Source organism: Piliocolobus tephrosceles, chromosome 4 (assembly GCF_002776525.5).
Source record: "Piliocolobus tephrosceles isolate RC106 chromosome 4, ASM277652v3, whole genome shotgun sequence".
In the NCBI taxonomy this organism is placed as follows: Eukaryota; Metazoa; Chordata; class Mammalia; order Primates; family Cercopithecidae; genus Piliocolobus; species Piliocolobus tephrosceles.
In genome coordinates this window covers 51,853,188-51,871,563 of record NC_045437.1, presented here as the reverse complement: position 1 = coordinate 51,871,563, position 18,376 = coordinate 51,853,188, and the positions used below count along the sequence as shown (strand labels likewise).

Sequence of the window (18,376 nt, the reverse complement as noted above, 5' to 3'; positions counted from 1 at the left end):
TGCTGACTCTATGCTCAGTTTCCCTAGAGGCTGCCCAGCAAGCCCCTTCCCAGGATTGAGAGAAAGGACACCGAAACTCACCAGAAATTACCTTACCCTGTATGACCTGGTTAAAGAGATGTTTCCCACTGGCTGGCATAAATGTTTCAGTTCTGCAAACTGACAGGTTTTATGGTGATAGAAAAGGAGCCTTTTAAAATAATTCAAATTAGAAGTCTCATTTGGTTTTGTTACTCTACAATTTTTAGGCCAAAGGAAAAACACAAAAAGGAGAAAAAGAAAAATCAACCAAGAGCAGACAGCCGCTGGGCACATTACTACTTAACACTTGTGGAAGAATTAGTTATCCTGTTTATAGTGTTCTTTCCTGGTGTTGCACTGGGTGCAAAAGGCTTTACAGACTTGCTCTCATGTGGTCCTCAAATGAGCCCCAGGAGATAGGTAGGATTATATTGTTAATTGGTACAGGAAGTTGAGGTGTAGGGAGGGTGGCAGCCTGCTAAGGGACCAGAGCTTGGATTTGAACTCAGATCTGAGGACCCCAGAGCTCACCCTCTTAAAGAACCTTCATATTTTGCCTTCCACCCAGTTTGTATTCTGGCAGGACTTCTTTGATTGAAGGGCTATATAGAAACAGAAGGCCTTTTATATGTATGCTCCTTTCTATTTGTATTTGTCTACGAATCTCTCATCTCTGTTCTGATCTTGCTTCATCACAGCATTTCCCTTTAATACCACCTCATCTTTTCTATAGAGTGGGAATAAGGTGTCAATCACTACTACCCCATTTGAAAACACATCCATCAAAACTGGACCAGCCAGGAGAAACAGCTATAAGAGCCGGATGGTGAGGCGGAGCAAGAAATCCAAGAAGAAAGAAAGTCTCGAAAGGTTAGTAAAATCAGTATTCTTTTTAAGTTTGGTGTATACCTATGTTGGGGAAAAGTTACCCCTTAATGAAATGCTTACATATGAAGAAGATCTATTTTTCTGTGAGAAATTTTATGTTATGGTTCACATATATGTATACATAAAAGTCCATATTCATAATAGCATTAATTTCCATGGTAAAAGGACTTACATATTTACATTGTAGAAGGATTCAGATTGTTTTTTATCATGTGTGAATGTCAGGAAAAGCCCTTTGCTGTTTTTTAAGCCTCTTCACTTATTTCAGTTGAGTTGGATTGAGGAACTGGATCTTCAGGCGGTTTTTAACATGAAATCTACATTTAAAATGTCCTTTACATTATCAAAAAACAAACAGTTGCTATTTTTAAAATGCCAGATATTCTAAAATAACCGTATCTTTAAAGATTCCAAATAAGCCTAGAAATAAAAGGGCTTTGTTTTACTCACTGAAAAACGAACTAGCTTATATACTTCTGTAGCCTGGGAAGCACCGATCAGTATCTTTTTGTGCTGCTTGCAGACACTAGCAAGATGTATGTGTTTCTGGCAGGGCTGTTTCTTGCTAGGCAGCTTTCTGGATGTGCCTCCTTTGCAATGCCATAGCATTTCTTCTTTACCCAATTCGACCTGATGAGTCACATCATATTAAAAGGATTTTTGATAATAGAAATGTAGAAAAACAAGCAAACGAAAAACCATGTATTAACTCTGGGGTAAACAATGAAGTTATACAAGAAAGGAACAGAATTATGTTTCATATGGCCCAGCTGTGAACAATATTTATAATATAAAATGCAATACTGGCCATTTTTCTAACCAAAAATTTTGCTTTCACTATATTGGGAAGAATAGAAAAGGAGAAATATATTTGGTTGCAAGGTGGAAGGGTGTTGTGTAAGAGCTTAATTATCATCTTTCATAGTAGGAAATCAACAGATAATTTGCAAAACTGAAAAACTAAAAAATAGCAGTGTACAAACATTTAGCAATATGTAGACAAATGGGAGGAAAAAAACAGGTAAAAGAATACAAAGCAACTTCTTTGGGGAGTAGAGAAAAACTTCAGTAGAGGAGTTGCTGTTTTTCCTTGTACTTTTGTAGAACTATTTGACTTTTTCACCCAAGTACATTTATTACTTTGATTAAAATTACACACACACCAGTTCTTCTCTTTATTATTATGCTTTACATTTTGGCTGTGCTTTAAATCATTTGGAACAAATTGTTTCAAGGGCTGGCAACCAGAAACTTTCTGCTTTAAGCTCACGTGGAGTGGGTTATATCTTACCATATATAGGCTTATATGGTAAAAGAACTCTGCACAGCCCGACGCCCTGCTAAGCTGTCAGAAGCTGTGCTTTTTGCCTTAAGATGTGATCGTTGAGTACCAAATCCATATTTGCTTCTGCTGCAGTACAGTGTCTGCTGCCCTGCTGATACGATACACTTCAGCTTCACCTTTCTCGGTTTTTCTATGTCATTGTACAGCCTGCATTGTTGTTAGGAATATTCAAGAGCCCACAATGGAAGAAGCACAGCAAATAACCCTTCATTGGCCTCTGCCTAGCCTATCACCATTAAATAATTTGATTACCAGTACAATGGTTTTGCTCTCAGAGATTTACTTTGTATTATCTCTTAGTTAAATTGTGTCCACATATTTAGGGGTAGGTACTCAGAAGCTTTCAAGCAAAGAACATCGTCCTCATAAACCTAACAAGTAAATGAATGTATTTTAAATACATTTTATATTTTTCCTATTTTCCCAACTTTTCTTAAGTGTTTGGAATTGAGAGAGCCTCCACTGTCTACTATCAAATGCTCTTCCTTTACATGCCGTAAGAAAGTTTCTAATAGGAAAGTGGTGTTCCGCTCTTTAACAGGATCTACTGTTGTATGCCTGTCCCTCACAAGGAGTTATTGAACTAAGCACACTGGTATTTGGGGGAGGCAGGAGTTCTAAAAGAAGACTCTGAACAATTTTTTCCTGTTTTTGCTCTAGGAGGAGATCTCTTTTCAAAAAGCTAGCCAAGCAGCCTTCTCCTTTACTCCACACCAGCCGAAGTTTCTCCTGCTTGAACAGATCCCTGTCGTCGGGCGAGAGCCTCCCAGGTTCCCCTACTCATAGCTTGTCTCCCCGGTCTCCAACACCAAGCTACCGCTCCACCCCTGACTTCCCATCTGGTGAGTGAGTCTCCTAGTCTAAACAGCAGAGGGAAGGAGGTAAAGTCATGTGAGGTCCCAAAAAACATGAAGCTTGTTCCAGCTAAAGAAAGCAGGTTGAAGGCATAAATTATAAAGGCAGATTTATAGAGAGGTCATAAGATGTGGCTATTCTGACCAATCAAATAAGAAGTTGGGGACTAAACCTTGGTGTGGAGAGGTTTATCTGAGAAGTATTTATTCCACTAGTTAAATGCTGAGACAATTTGCTGACCTTACCTGGCCTTACCTAATAGAGTCTGGGCTACAACCGTGGAAAAAAGGGGAAAATGACCATGGATGCTCACAGCCTTCTGTTTTCCACCCACAGGTACTAACTCCTCCCAGAGCAGCTCCCCTAGTTCTAGTGCCCCTAATTCTCCGGCAGGGTCCGGGCACATCCGGCCCAGCACTCTCCACGGTCTGGCACCCAAACTCGGCGGGCAGCGGTACCGGTCCGGAAGGCGAAAGTCAGCCGGCAACATCCCGCTGTCCCCGCTGGCCCGGACGCCCTCTCCAACCCCGCAACCCACCTCCCCACAGCGGTCACCATCCCCTCTTCTGGGACACTCACTGGGCAGTTCCAAGATCGCGCAAGCCTTTCCCAGCAAGATGCACTCCCCGCCCACCATCGTCAGACACATCGTGAGGCCCAAGAGTGCGGAGCCGCCCAGGTCCCCGCTGCTCAAGCGCGTGCAGTCCGAGGAGAAGCTGTCGCCCTCTTACGGCAGTGACAAGAAGCACCTGTGCTCCCGCAAGCACAGCCTGGAGGTGACCCAAGAGGAGGTACAGCGGGAGCAGTCCCAGCGGGAGGCGCAGCTGCAGAGCCTGGATGAGAACGTGTGCGACGCGCCACCGCTCAGCCGCGCCCGGCCCGTGGAGCAAGGCTGCCTGAAACGCCCGGTCTCCCGGAAGCTGGGCCGCCAGGAGTCTGTAGATGACGTGGACCGCGACAAGCTTAAGGCCAAGGTGGTGGTGAAGAAGCCAGATGGCTTCCCAGAGAAACAGGAATCCCACCAGAAATCACATGGACCCGGGAGTGATTTGGAAAACCTCGCTCTGTTTAAGCTGGAAGAGAGAGAGAAGAAAATCTATCCGAAGGCTGTGGAAAGGTCAAGTCTCTTTGAAAACAAAGCGGCTATGCAGGAGGCGCCACCCCTGGGCAGCCTGCTGAAGGACGCTCTTCACAAGCAGGCTAGCGTGCGTGCCAGCGAGGGTGCGACCTCGGATGGCCCGGTGCCTGTGGAGCACAGCCAGGGTGGCGGAGACTTCCGACGGGCCCCTGCTCCTGGCACCCTCCAGGATGGTCTTTGCCGCTCCCTCGACAGGGGCATCTCCGGGAAGGGGGAAGGCACGGAGAAGGCCCCCCAGGCCAAGGAGCTTCTCCGATGTGAGAAGTTAGACAGCAAGCTGGCCAACATCGATTACCTCCGAAAGAAAATGTCACTTGAGGACAAAGAGGACAACCTCTGCCCTGTGCTGAAGCCCAAGATGACAGCTAGCACCCACGAATGCCTGCCAGGGAACCCCGTCCGACCCATGGGTGGGCAGCAGGAGCCCCCGCCAGCTTCTGAGAGCCGAGCTTTTGTCAGCAGCACCCATGCAGCTCAGATGAGCGCCGTCTCCTTTGTTCCCCTCAAGGCCTTAACAGGCCGGGTAGACAGTGGAACGGAGAAGCCTGGCTTGGTTGCTCCTGAGTCCCCTGTTAGGAAGAGCCCCTCCGAGTATAAGCTGGAAGGTAGGTCTGTCTCATGCCTGAAGCCGATTGAGGGCACTCTGGACATTGCTCTCCTGTCCGGACCTCAGGCCTCCAAGACAGAGCTGCTTTCCCCGGAGTCCGCACAGAGCCCCAGCCCAAGTGGTGACGTGAGGCCCTCTGTGCCACCAGCTCTCCCCAGTAGCAGTGGGAAAAGGAGTGATACCACCACTGCAAGAGAGCTTTCTCCTTCCAGCTTAAAGATGAATAAATCCTACCCGCTCGAGCCTCGGTTCCTGCCCCCCAGCCGGGGTCTCCAGAATTCACCAGCAGTTTCCCTGCCTGACCCAGAGTTAAAGAGGGACAGGAAAGGTCCCCATCCTACTGCCAGGAGCCCCGCAACAGTCATGGAAAGCAATCCCCAACAGAGAGAGAGCAGCTCCCCCAGATGCCAAGACCACACCACCGACCCCAAGCTTCTGACCTGCCTGGGGCAGAAGCTCCACAGCGTTGACCTGGCCAGGCCATGCTGCCCGCTCCCACCTGAAGCTTCCCCCTCAAGAGAGAAGCCAGGCCTGAGGGAATCGTCTGAAAGAGGCCCTTCCACAGTCAGAAACGAGCGCTCTGCTGCGAGGACTGACATATGCAGAGAGCCCTCCATGGAACTGTGCTCTTCAGAAACTGTGAAAACCAGTGACAACTCCAAAAATCTCTCTCTGGGCAGGACCCACCCAGATTTCTATACACAGACCCAGGCCACCGAGAAAGCGTGGGTGCCGGGTGGGAAAACGAACCACAAAGATGGCCCAGATGAAGGGAGGTCCTCGCCCAGAGAGGACAACTCTCTGCACTCAGCTGGAATTCCCTGTGAGAAGGAGCTGGGCAAGGTGAGGCGTGGCGTGGAACCCAAGCCCGAAGCCCTTCCTGCCAGGCGGTCTCTGCAGCCACCTGGAATTGAGAGTGAGAAGAGTGAAAAGCTCTCCAGTTTCCCATCTTTGCAGAAAGATGGTGCCAAGGAACCCGAAAGGAAGGAGCAGCCTCTACAAAGGCATCCCAGCAGTATCCCTCTGACCTCCAAAGACCTGCCCAGCCCGGCTGCCAGGCAGCATTGCAGTTCCCCAAGCCACGCTTTTGGCAGAGAGCCGGGGGCCAAGCCCAGCACTGCAGAGCCCAGCCCGAGCCCCCAGGACCCTCCCAAGCCTGTTGCTGCGCACAGTGAAAATAGCAGCCACAAGCCCCGGCCTGGCCCTGACCCGGGCCCTCCAAAGTCTAAGCACCCCGACCGGTCCCTCTCCTCTCAGAAGCCAAGTGTTGGGGCCACAAAGGGCAAAGATCCTGCCACTCAGTCCCTCGGCGGCGGTAGCAGAGAAGGGAAGGGCCACAGTAAGAGTGGGCTGGATGCGTTTCCTGCCACCCCAGGCTCCCAGAACAAAGCCAGCGATGGAATTGGCCAGGGACAAAGTGGGCCCTCTGTCCCACTGCACACTGACAGGGGTCCTCTAGACACCAAGCCACAATCCACCAGTGGTGGGCGGCCCCTCGAGGTGCTGGAGAAGCCCGTGCATTTGCCAAGGTCGGGACACCCAGGGCCTAGTGAGCCAGCGGACCAGAAACTGTCCACTGCCGGTGAAAAGCAAACCCTGTCTCCAAAGCACCCCAAACCATCCACTGTGAAAGACTGCCCCACCCTGTGCAAACAGACAGACAACAGACAGACAGACAAAAGCCTGAGTCAGCCGGCCGCCACCACCGACAGAAGGGCGGAAGGGAAGAAATGCACCGAAGCACTTTATGCTCCCGCAGAGGGCGACAAGCTCAAGGCCGACCTTTCCTTTGCGCAAAGCGAGGCCCGGTTGAAAGGCGCCGAGCGGCCAGCCGCGGGGGTGGGGAAGGGCTTCCCTGAGGCCAGAGGGAAAGGGCCCGGTCCCCAGAAGCCACCGACGGAGGCAGACAAGCCCAGCGGCATGAAACGCTCCCCCTCAGCCACCGGGCAGAGTTCTTTCCGATCCACGGCCCTCCCTGAAAAGTCTCCGAGCTGCTCCTCCAGCTTCCCTGAAACCAGGACCGGAGTTAGAGAGGCCTCTACAGCCAGCAGCGACACCTCTTCTGCCAAGGCTGCAGGGGGCGCGCTGGAGCCTCCAGCCCCCAGCAACAGGGACCATAGGAAGGCTCAGCCTGCGGGGGAGGGCCGAACCCACATGACAAAGAGTGACTCCCTGCCCTCCTTCCGGGTCTCCACCCTGGCTCTGGAGTCACACCACCCCGACCCAAACACCGTGGGCGGAGCGAGCCACCGAGACAGGGCTCTCTCGGTGACTGCCACCGTAGGGGAAACCAAAGGGAAGGACCCTGCCCCAGCCCAGCCTCCCCCAACTAGGAAGCAGAACGTGGGCAGAGACGTGTCCAAGCCGTCCCCAGCCCCAAACACTGACCGCCCCATCTCCCTTTCTAATGAGAAGGACTTTGTGGTACGGCAGAGGCGGGGGAAAGAGAGTTTGCGTAGCAGCCCTCACAAAAAGGCCTTGTAACGGGGCAGGCCCCGGGGCAGGACTGTGGAGACCCGTCCTGAACGGGCGACTGTGTCTTGACTACCTTTCAAAACCAGCACTGTGTGGGAATGTCCGCCAGGCAGAGCTCAGAGCCTCATTGAGAAAGGGGAGAGAGAAAGACAAAAGAGAGACCTTCTTCCAGATGCCTTCCCAGTTGTAACCGGTAAAACTGTTACCAGATAGTGTTTGTACGAAAGCAACAACAACAAAAAATTACCTTTACAATTGAGGGTTGTTGAGGAAAAAGATTTTCTCTGTAAATATATAGCACCGTGTTTGGTTTGGGATGTAGAGTCTGTACCTGGCTGCTGATTGCGTCGTTTACTACAGCTTTTTTTAAATAAGATTTTTGATTTACCATTTATCATAATGTAGTAATGAAGCAAAATGGTCAAAACTGGGTGTGTGTGACCAGAGATACACCCATATTCGTGTATATACACATCCACCTACATGTTTTGGTCTGTGGTTTAAGAGACTATTTCAAGGTTCCATTTTTGTAAGCTAAAACGTTCTAAGTAAAGATGGAAGAAAGCCCTAAACACAGTAGATTGTGAGTTTTTATGTGTTTTTTAACCAGAGTTTCTGATAGTACTGTATCTGGCTACCTATATTTCCAGATCTAAAGCAAGAACTACTCTAAGTACTGCATTTGGAGTCCTCCTCCATTAGGAATGGCCAGGACAAGTGGAGCTAGCCATTTTCATTACATGGCCATCCCAATGGACACTGGATCCCTGGTCTAACTGTCTAAAAGGCCAGTTGTTCCTGTCTGTGGATGTGGATGTCTGGCCTTCACCTGAGGTAGAGCGGGGACTATAAACACACATCAACTTTCTTTTGTTTGCTTTCTTTTCCTTCTTTTCAAACTCTTAAACTTAGGCCTTTATGCTGTGAGTGACTAGTCCAAGAAGCACACATTTAGTAGTAGTCCTGCACCAGCCCTGCTCTTGAATAAAAAGGAATATTACTGGCTGCACCCAAATCTTCTAGTACTTAAGTCGAGTAATAAGCATCAGGCATTGGAAGAGGTTTTAAATTTGCTTTTTTGAGGAAAAGAACTGGGGGTAGATTTTGGCATCGTAGCATATCGATTAAGGAATAATCAGGACATCAGATACATTTTAATACATAGCTGGGGCCTTACGTTGTAGATGAAGCTTGCTGTTTTTAGCAAGTTCCTGGGTTTCACATTCATTTCTGATGCATCTAGTAGCTCCATACGTTTCATAACCTGATCTCTTTATTTGTATGCAAAAAATACTGTCTTAATACAGAGCAGCATTTTTGTAACAAAGAGACTGGCTGGAGCTATTTGGTGCTTGAATGTGACCATCCTTTTTACTTTTGCTAAGCCTTATTTAAATTTTGTATACCGTGGAATACGTAGAATTTGTCAAATCATTTTAGTGCTGAAGGTTTTTGATTTTTGTTTTTTTGTTGTTGCAGTTTCTTTGGTGGCTTGTTTTGTATTGTAAGATGGCACTTGCTGATATAAGTACTAAGGCACTAAGAGAAAATACAGATAAGTATTTATAACATGCTTGGGAACCATAGCAGAATTTTTTGTTTAGTTTTGTGAGAGAAAAAAATTACCAATAAATAACTAATCTAGCACCCAAACTCTATTGGGGATGTCTTAGTATCTTCAGACTATAAAATTGTTCATCTAAGCACAGCATCATCTTACGGCCCTATGGATTGTAAATCTTCTAGTGAGGCTGTAAACTCCACTCTGAAAACAAAGGCATAACTTAACCGTCTGCTCGATTGTCCTTCATTGTAAAATGAATTGGCACTGGGAAAAAGGAAAAAAACAACAAAAGAAAAAAGAAAAAAGCCTCCTCCTTGCCCCTAATTTTTTTTTTTTCCATATGGTTTTAGCCATTCCCCATCACTACATTGTGAAGCTATAAAAAATACATATATATACTTTACAAGAGTTTAAATGAATTTCAAAACTGGTCTCAACGTTTATAATACGCATCTGTGTTTGGCAATTGTCATAACCCAATCCTGCACTCAGCCATCGGGACAGGTCTATCGGGGAGATAGTTCATGGTTTACAAGCCTTTGCTTTTTAACTGTCCAATTTCCTTTAAAGCACAACTAGCTATTTGTTTACAAGTGATATTTTTATGTATATTTTGTATAGCGTATCATCATTTTGCCAAATACGTTTTTCATTATGAATGAGTGAAGAGTACTTAAGGTTGCATTCATGTATTACATGTTTGTTGTTGTAAACCTCTCCAATCAGCTGGTAGAAATTCTCCTCATTGTGTTCTATTTGGTCGGTCTCTGTATGATTGTAGGATGTGCTCCTTGGTAGTACTCCCAGCTGTAGATTTACCAGCTTAAAAGTTTGTTAGGATCTGTGCAATAAAGTGTTTGCAGTCTTATTTTCTCTAAGAAATTCCTTATGGATGTCATAATTGTTGTATATTGAACAAAGTATTTATACTTATGCAGTTGCATAACATTGAAATAAAAATTTAGCATGAAAGATAATGACTCGTAAGTTTTTTTCTAATATATACATTCCACCTCCAAAAAAGATTACTGATTATTATTCTGCTATTATGGAAAGGATGGGCTTTTGCAGATTACTTTTTGCTGAGTGGAACAGTTTGCCTTCTTTTCTTTTTAAATGTACACAAATATTCTTCAACATTAAGTCCTTTAACTGGGCATAGTGGTGCTCACCTGTAGTCCTAGCTACTTGGGAGTCTTAAGGCAGGAAGATGGCTTCAGCTGAGGAGCTGGAGACCAACTTGGGCAACATAGACCCTATCTCTACAAAAACTTGAAAAATTAGCTGGGTGTGGTGGTATGCGCCTATTGTCCCAGCTACTCAGGATGCTGATGTAGGAGGATTACTTGAACCCAGAAGTTCAAGGTTGTAATGAACAAGCTGTAATTGTGCCATTGCACTCCAGCCTGGGCAACAGAGTGAGACCCTATCTCTAAAAAAATAAATAAATAGATTAAGTCCTCCTTTAACTTCTTCCTATTTTTTTCTACCAACCTTCTTCCTTTCCTGCAGAACTTAACCAACTTCTACACCCACACTCGCCATCTTCCCACACTCAGAAGGTCTTAATTCTCCTTTCTCTGTGACACCACCACCACCTCCTGTCACTCTCTCATGAACTTGCTCCATCTATTACCATAGTCTGCCTCAGCTTTCTCATTTTCCTCCCCACCCGTCTCTATCCTTTGAGAAAACCCCTTTCTTTACCTGGCCTTTTCCCTCTGTCCCTTCTCAGGTGACGTCCTACAAGAGGAGTCTGCACTTAGTATTTTTGGGTCTTCACCCCTTTTAAACCTGGCTCTGTCCCCCATGCTATCAACATTGCTGTGGCAGAGGTCACCAGTGACAGCTGACTCTAAAGCCATCTTGTCAAGACATCACTTTAGTAGACCATCTTGAGAACCGGTCTGTCCCTGACGGCCTTCTCTCCTAGTTGTCTTCAACCTGTTCTTTTTCTCTCTTTACAGAATTTCTTCCTTGTCCTCTTGTCCTTTTAAATACTGGTGTTCCCTGGGTTCATCCTTGGTCTCTGAGCATTTCAACTTGGCTCAGGCACCTCACACTCAAAATGTCCAAAAATGTGCTTATTCTGTGCCCCTTCTCTCAAAGCTCACAGTATTCCCTTCCCCATCTTTTCTCCAAGTCAGATCCTAGATTTCTACCTAAACTCTTTTTTCTTTCCTTACATCTAAAAAAAAAAAAAAAAAAAAGGTTTCACTAATTTCACAATATACTCTTCCGTGCAATCCATGTCCCGTCTCTATTGTGCTACTGGCAGCCTTAGTTTGGTCTCTATCATAGTCTCTCTCCAGATGACCTCAACAGCCACTTAACTGGTTTTCTTGCCTTCGCTCTTACCCCTTCTAGTCTGTTCTTTACAATGTCCCTAGAGCGATGTTGCTCAAGTGTAAGCACACCATGTTACTATCCTGCTTTAAACTTTTAACTAGCACCCATATTCTTTGGGTAAAGTCCAATTCCTTAAGTGTATCCTTACTCTATAGAACTACAGCTTAGCATGTATGCTGGACTCAGACATCTGGAGGAAGCCTTTTGGAAAGGCCTGGACTGACCTGTGGACCCTCTTTGCTTCACTGTGTATCTGCCTCATGGCACTCACTGCATTATTTTGGACTTATCTTTCTACACGTGTATCTTCTTTGCTAGACTTCAAGCTCCCTGGTTCTCTGTCTTGTTTTTTACTTCTAGGACAAAGCACATAGGAGACATCAATAAATATTTGCTGATATGTTTAGGCTTTGTGTCTCCACCCAAATTTCATCTTGAATTGTAACCCCCATAATTCCCACGTGTCAAGGGAGAGACGAGGTAGAGTAACTGAATCATGGGGGTGGTTTCCCTCATGCTGTTCTCATGATAGTAAGTTCTCATGAGAACTGATGGTTTTATAAGGGGCTCTTCCCCACCCTTCGCTCAGCACCTCTCCTTCCTGCCGCCGTGTGAGGAAGGTGCTTGCTTCCCCTTTGCCTTCCACCGTAATTGTCAGTTTCCTGAGGCCTTCCAGCCATGCTGAACTATGAGTCAATTAAACCTCTCTCCTTTATAAATTACCCAGTCTTGAGCAGTTCCTTATAGCAGTGTGGGAATGGACTAATACATTTGCTGAACTGAATTGAACAGGAAAGGAAATATTAGCAGTTGCTACTGTTTGTAGCACATTTACTAGGTGCCAAGTAACACACTAAATACTTTATTTGCATCTTCTCATTTAATTTCCGTGCCATTTGAACTATACATTGCTTCATTTTATAAATTAGGAAGCCAAAACTCGGAAAGAGGTTAAGTGAGTAACTCTCGTGATTGGCAGGACTGAGGCTTGAACTCAAGCAATCTGACTAGACAGCCCACACATTTAACCTCTACCATTAGACAAGACCTGCCTCCTCCCACACACTATTCTACTACAATATAAATTGCAAGATGAAACGGGATAGAATCATGACACAATGTTTTTCACTGCCTGCATGATGTAGTTTTCCCTGCTTAGAGGAACCCACTCTGCTAAGATTCACAGTTTTTAAAAGTAAGTATGGAAATGGTCATTTTAATGGGACTGCGTATCATGCTATGCGGAAAAGTGGGTCTTCATCATAAAAGAAAAAACCCACAGAGGATATTAAGTACACACATCACAGAGCCAATAATGGCCATAGCAAGAGCTGTTAAGTGAACAACCAGTTTAGAGCGAATACATAAACTAAATGAAAAGCAAGAGATTGAAATTTTAAAAGTATTTACCTTGAGCTGGACCAGGCAAAACTAATGAGGTCATTAAAGGGCAAACAATTAGACATACTCTTGTGGGTCTAGCCAGTCTGGGGCACAATTTCTTGTACCGTATTTTCAGCATCCACATAGTGTTGTTTTATCTTATTTGGGATTTTAAAAAATTGAAATGTAGCTAAATAATGTGTTTGGGTGTATAATATTTCCCTAATAAACTGAGGGCTACCTCTTTTAAGCCCAAGGCATTTTTTTTTTTTTTTAAACAGACATCGGTTGCTCATGCTGGCCTCAAACCCCTGGGCTCAAGGGATCCTCCCCACTCAGCCTCTCAAGTACCTGGGACTACAGGGGTGCCCAGCTCTTCATTTTTCCTTCTTTATAACAATGTAAGCAGAATGTGAGGCAGCCTACAAAAATGACAAGTTCTCCCTTTTGGAGGAGGCATGATGTGGGGACATGGGGCAAGACTATCAAGAGGACCAGAGAATTCATGAACTAGAGATAGGAATTAAGGAGAAATCACTTCTAAAAATCATACCAACCCTCCCACAGAGGGCAATGGCAGCTTCCCTTGGCTGTTGAGCACTGAACTGCCAAGCATTTACAAGAGGAAAAGAGGCTGACTTGAAGACTTCAGGTGAGGTAGCACATCTCAGCTCTAACATGCACGTGATTCATGTGGGGCTCTTGCAAATTCCGGTTCAGAAGGCCCATGGTAGGGTAGAAAATTCTAACAAGCTCTTCTCAAATGACTCAGATGCTGCCTGCCTGTTGACCACATGAATGCCCTGCCTGGCCACACCAGGGAGTTAGAATCTCTGAAGATTGGGCCTAGGCATCTGTAATTAAAAAATAATAAAATAACTTCCACAGGTGGTTCTAATGTGCATTCCAGGTTGAAAAGCAAAAACAAATTTCCCAGCTAGAGGATGACACTTGACTCATTCTACCACAACATGAAATCATTATGATCAGAGCTTGAAGACATTTCCCATATAACTACTGGTCCAGTTGAGCCCTAAGGACCCTTTCCACTCAAAGTGTGGTCCTCAGACCAGCAATATCTGTGTGACGTGGGAGTGTGTTACGAATGCAGAATCTGTCCCCTGACCCCCTGGCCTTCCCCACCCCTGGACATGCTGATTTTCTGCATTTCCATGATAGCCAAGTAATTTGTTTGCCCTTCAAAATTTGAGAAGCATTGTTATCACTACTCCCCAAACTTTCTAGAAGATGAGAATTACTTGGAATATTTGTTAAAAATACAAGTTTCTAGACCTCATCGCTGATCCACTCACTCAAAAATCTCTAGGGCAAGGCGTGAGAAACTGGGTTTATAATCAGTGGACATGAGGGACAGGTGATTCTTATCAGGGAGGCAGGGGAAATAGTAATATAAGAGTATATTTACCATCTGTGCTCAAATTCGTCTCCAGCTAAAGTCTGCTATGATGATTATTAGTGGTTTTTAAGCCTTTGGGCATAGAAAACTCAAAAACCATTGAAACCATCAGGAAGGCAGCAACCTAAGCACTTATTGTCCACCTACTATGTGTATGTGTGTGTGTATACATATATACATACTCAGTACTAAGCATGTGTGTATACACACGCACATATATATGCTTAGTACTGAGCAAGATGCTTTTCATCTGCCCTCCGACTTAAACATCAACACAATTCTCAAACCCAGTGGTGCCATTCCCGTTTTATATATGAGAAATCAGGCCCAGCCAGGATACGTCGTTTGTTTAACATACACCCTGGAAAGAGAGCTTGGATTAGAATCTGAATTTTTCTGGTTCTGAAGCTCTTGACCTTTCTAAGTATTACCAGGTGCCATGTAATTGAATTCAGGTTCAGGCCCCTGTGTGAATAATCTAAGCTATCTTATTTCCTCTTTGCATGTAGAAAAATCATATGGTGCTAAATTATGAATTTGATGATTGGTGGGAAACGGTAAGTGAAGGAAGCTAATAGTTCTCTGTAATAGGGCTTCTTTATCAGTTCTAATTAATCAGTAGACAATTTCTCATCTAGCATTTTCGGTTCACAACGCAAATGTAACATGAAAAAGTGTAGCTATAGTAACTACAGAAATTTACTTCCTTCATTCTAGGCCAGGCATTAAGAAAATCTATGGTAGGGCAGTTCTCTAAATTTCATTTCCCTCCTGCCAGGATGCTTTTATTCCTCAAAGCAATCATTTTGTGTTATTCCTTTCTTTCTCTACTCCCTATACGTCTCATATATCTAGAAAATTTGGAAGTGACCAAGGCTTTGCCAAACCTTGGTTTGATTACGTTTTGTGATGCTGAAAGCCAATCCCCCTGACCCATGTTCAAGTTATCTGGCAGTTGAGACACCTCAGACCCTGAACTGAAGTCATTAGCGCTATTCCTTATAGGAAAACACTCAGCAACATCTCACTGATTTCTGAGACCCAGCATTTCAAAAGACAAGATCACTATCTCTTACAGTATCACTGGCTGATGGTGGGGCTGTCAATTCCAATACTTGTATGCAGGCAAGCACTTGAAAAAGGGGATGGGTCCCAAGACTGTTCTCCGTACACTCTGTGAAATGCCAGTTTAGTATGTCCAGACGTGGGAAAAAGATCTGTTGCATATGGTTACAAGTTATCACCCCACACAGCTTGATGAAATGTCTATTACTCTTGTAAAGCTGAAAGCCTCTTAACAGTCATCTGCCATTTCATTAAGCGCTGCCAGGAGATGGCTGTCAGCATCTGGGAAAGGAAGAATGAAAAGTTGTTTGCAAGGCCTGCAGCAAGTATGTTGCAGCTACAAAGTCTGCGTATGTCAGGCTGGCATCACCATATCCTCCAGCCTTAACCTGTCTAAATAAAACTCATTTGCCTAAAAATTCTGTCTCTTTGGAATATGTAGGCTGTGTTAAGCAGTGCTGTACTGAAGTAATTTTCCTGAGTTGGAGACGTATCTGCTCCTGTTGGGGCTGGAGGCAGTTCTGTGGACATTCCCTGTAATGCATGTCCTACTGCCCCATTCAAATGGGGATCCTTAGAACAGCTATGGCTCCCTCTGTTTCCTCAGAAAGAAGTAAGAGCAACACACAAAGCTTGGGCTTTACCATTTGCATTTGAAAACACAAAGGCTTAGAAAAACATTGCCTCCTTTTCAGTACCTGTACATTCTCACAACCGATGGATGATCTCTTTGTTTTTTATCTTTTTAAAAGCAAAAGTCTTCCTTAAAAAAATAATTCCCTTTTCTCCTTATTGCCCATACCTGGTCATTGAAGGCATGTTGGAAATATAAATAAGAAGAAAGTGTTTGATTCCCTGAAATCCTACCAATCACTCTGTTTCTTTAACTTATAGGTATTTTTTTGTTTTGCTGAATAATGAAATAACAGTGGGCATGCTCTTTAGCCCACTCTTCTACTCTTCCACTTGTGTCACCAAAACACCAGGGATTTGGTCTAGGTCCTACTGCTCACTGCACAAAAAGCCAACCACTGAGATGACAGGTATCACCAAGGAAGAAGCCTTTAATTGGGTGATACAGCAGAGGAGAGGAAAGCTCAGTCTCAAGTCCATCTCCCTGACCAACTAAAACCAACGGTTTATATAGCACGCCAAAAAAAAAAAAAAATGTAACAATGTGTAAGAAAACAGGAACTTGGGAGGGTCAAGAAAGCAGTCATAGTGAATGAGGGGTGCAGCATCTGGTGTAGCAATCTGGTTTCAGTTCTTTGATACTTTTTGTGAGAGTCCTGAAGGTCATTTCCTGAGAAAGGAACTCAGATAAAACAGAACTTTCAAGCTTTAACAGCAGAAGGGTCCATATCTATGTTTATCCAAAAGCAGCTGTCTATGAAACTCTTGGGCCAGTTTCACTTGAATATTAAAACAAATATATTTCAATGTTTATAAGAAAACTTCTGCAATACGTATAATGGCTGCACGGTGTTTCATTATACGTTTGAGCCACACCACTTTCTTTCCTGTGGTATGGCTTTCTTTCAATAAATGTTTTTCCTTTCTTTCAATAAATGTGTTAGAGAGCCTCAGGTACGGACCATGGAGGCCATCTTACTCTTCTGTTCCTGGCACATCAACCTTGGCCTATTCTAAGGTTCATTGAATTATCCCAACAGTCCCTTCCATTCTCCACCACCACCCCATAAGCAATTATGTTAATGGTTTATCTTTTTGTTTTTGTTCCTGCAAAATGTATGTATCATTGTTTTTATGCATGCTTTTTTAAGTTATGTGGATGACCATGTTAACATATTATTTTGTTGACCAGGTGCAGTGGCTCATGCTGTAATCCCAACACTTTGGGAGGCTGAGGAAGGTATTACAAGGTCAAGAGATCAAGACTATCCTGGCCAACATGGTGAAACCTCATCTTTACTAAAAATACAAAAATTAACTGGGCATGGTGGTGTACGCCTATAGTCCCAGCTACTCGGGAGGCTGAGGCAGGAGAATCACTTGAACCTGGGAGGCAGAGGTTGCAGTGAGCCAAGATGGTGCCACTGAACTCCAGCCTGATGACAGAGTGAGACTCTGTCTCAAAAAAAATATATATATATATATATGTATATATATAATTTTGTTTTTACCCATTAAGTTCTGTATGTTTATGATTCAACTACATTGCTATGGCTGCATCTAATACACTGCTTCTAACTACTGTCTAGTGCTCCCTGTCTTGAGCTTCTTCCCCATTTTACCCACCTACTTCTCTTAGTGCAGAACACTCGAATTGCTGTGAACTTTCCCTTCCACAAATAATGCTGCAATGAATATCTTTGTGGACATATGATGCTTTCTTGGGAAAAAGCCCCCACAGCAGTTTGTGGGTAATACATTTAATTTGATTAATTGTTGCCAGATGGTCCTAGAATGGCTGTACCAGTCTACATCCCCATAATCAGGGCATGTAGTTCCTAAAACCCCACAGCCCCAACTAGACTATCATCTAGCTTTCTCTTTTTGCCAGATATAAACTTTTATCTCATTTTAACTTGTATTTCTCTGACTGCTAATAGAATCAACATGTTTTTAACGTTAAGATGTTCCAACTAAGAGCATGGAGTATCTCCTCATTTATTCAGGTCATCTAATATCCGTAATCATTTATCTATTGTTGCACATTTAGGTTCCTTCCGAGGAAGAGAGAGAGAAAAAGGGAGACCCAATTTATTTAGAAAGCCCATTAATCACCATGAAGGGCGGAGGAGGAGATGGAATGGATGCTCTGGTGGCCACTTGTCCTCTGCTTACCTTTGCAGGATCCAGCCAAGTGCTCAGAGAACACTAACAAAAGATGGGGAGGATTGAAGGATGGTGTTCAATGAACTTCACTGCTTAATCGTTCATGAGCAATAACAGCTTTTAAATAGAATATGTAGATTAATTCTTACCTTTATCAAGTTCCACAGTATTCAACAAATGATTTCAAATTGTCAATAGCTAGGATAAAGTAGAGTGGGTGGGAGTGGGTGGGAGAGCAGGGTGGCTTTAGGAGCAGGGTCTTGGAGTATGGCGGTGACGGCAGAAGGGACTAACGAGCTGCCGGACCAGGACGTTTCACCCTTGGATTTGAGGGTTCCTTAGCGCTTTTCTCCCATTTTGTTAAGAAATTTCCTCTTATGGGATATGGAGCAATTCTCCAGCTCATTTGACTCATGGGGCCTAACATATACTTGTGCTATTGGTTGATAACATTAAGATAAGGGAAGGAT

General features: G+C 44.5%; 1 protein-coding gene across 1 annotated transcript in view; it reads left to right on the top strand.

The window, feature by feature from the left end:
- Nucleotides 1-9,865, top strand: part of LOC111539888 (microtubule-associated serine/threonine-protein kinase 4) — a 168,308-nt gene extending 158,443 nt beyond the window's left edge. Inside the window, exons 25-27 of the mRNA XM_023207893.1 lie at nt 755-891; nt 2,915-3,096; nt 3,446-9,865. Of these exons, the coding sequence (XP_023063661.1) occupies nt 755-891; nt 2,915-3,096; nt 3,446-7,338 (4,212 nt within the window). The 3' untranslated portion in view covers nt 7,339-9,865. The remainder of the gene's footprint in view (nt 1-754; nt 892-2,914; nt 3,097-3,445) is intronic.
- Nucleotides 9,866-18,376: the final 8,511 nt, after the last annotated feature.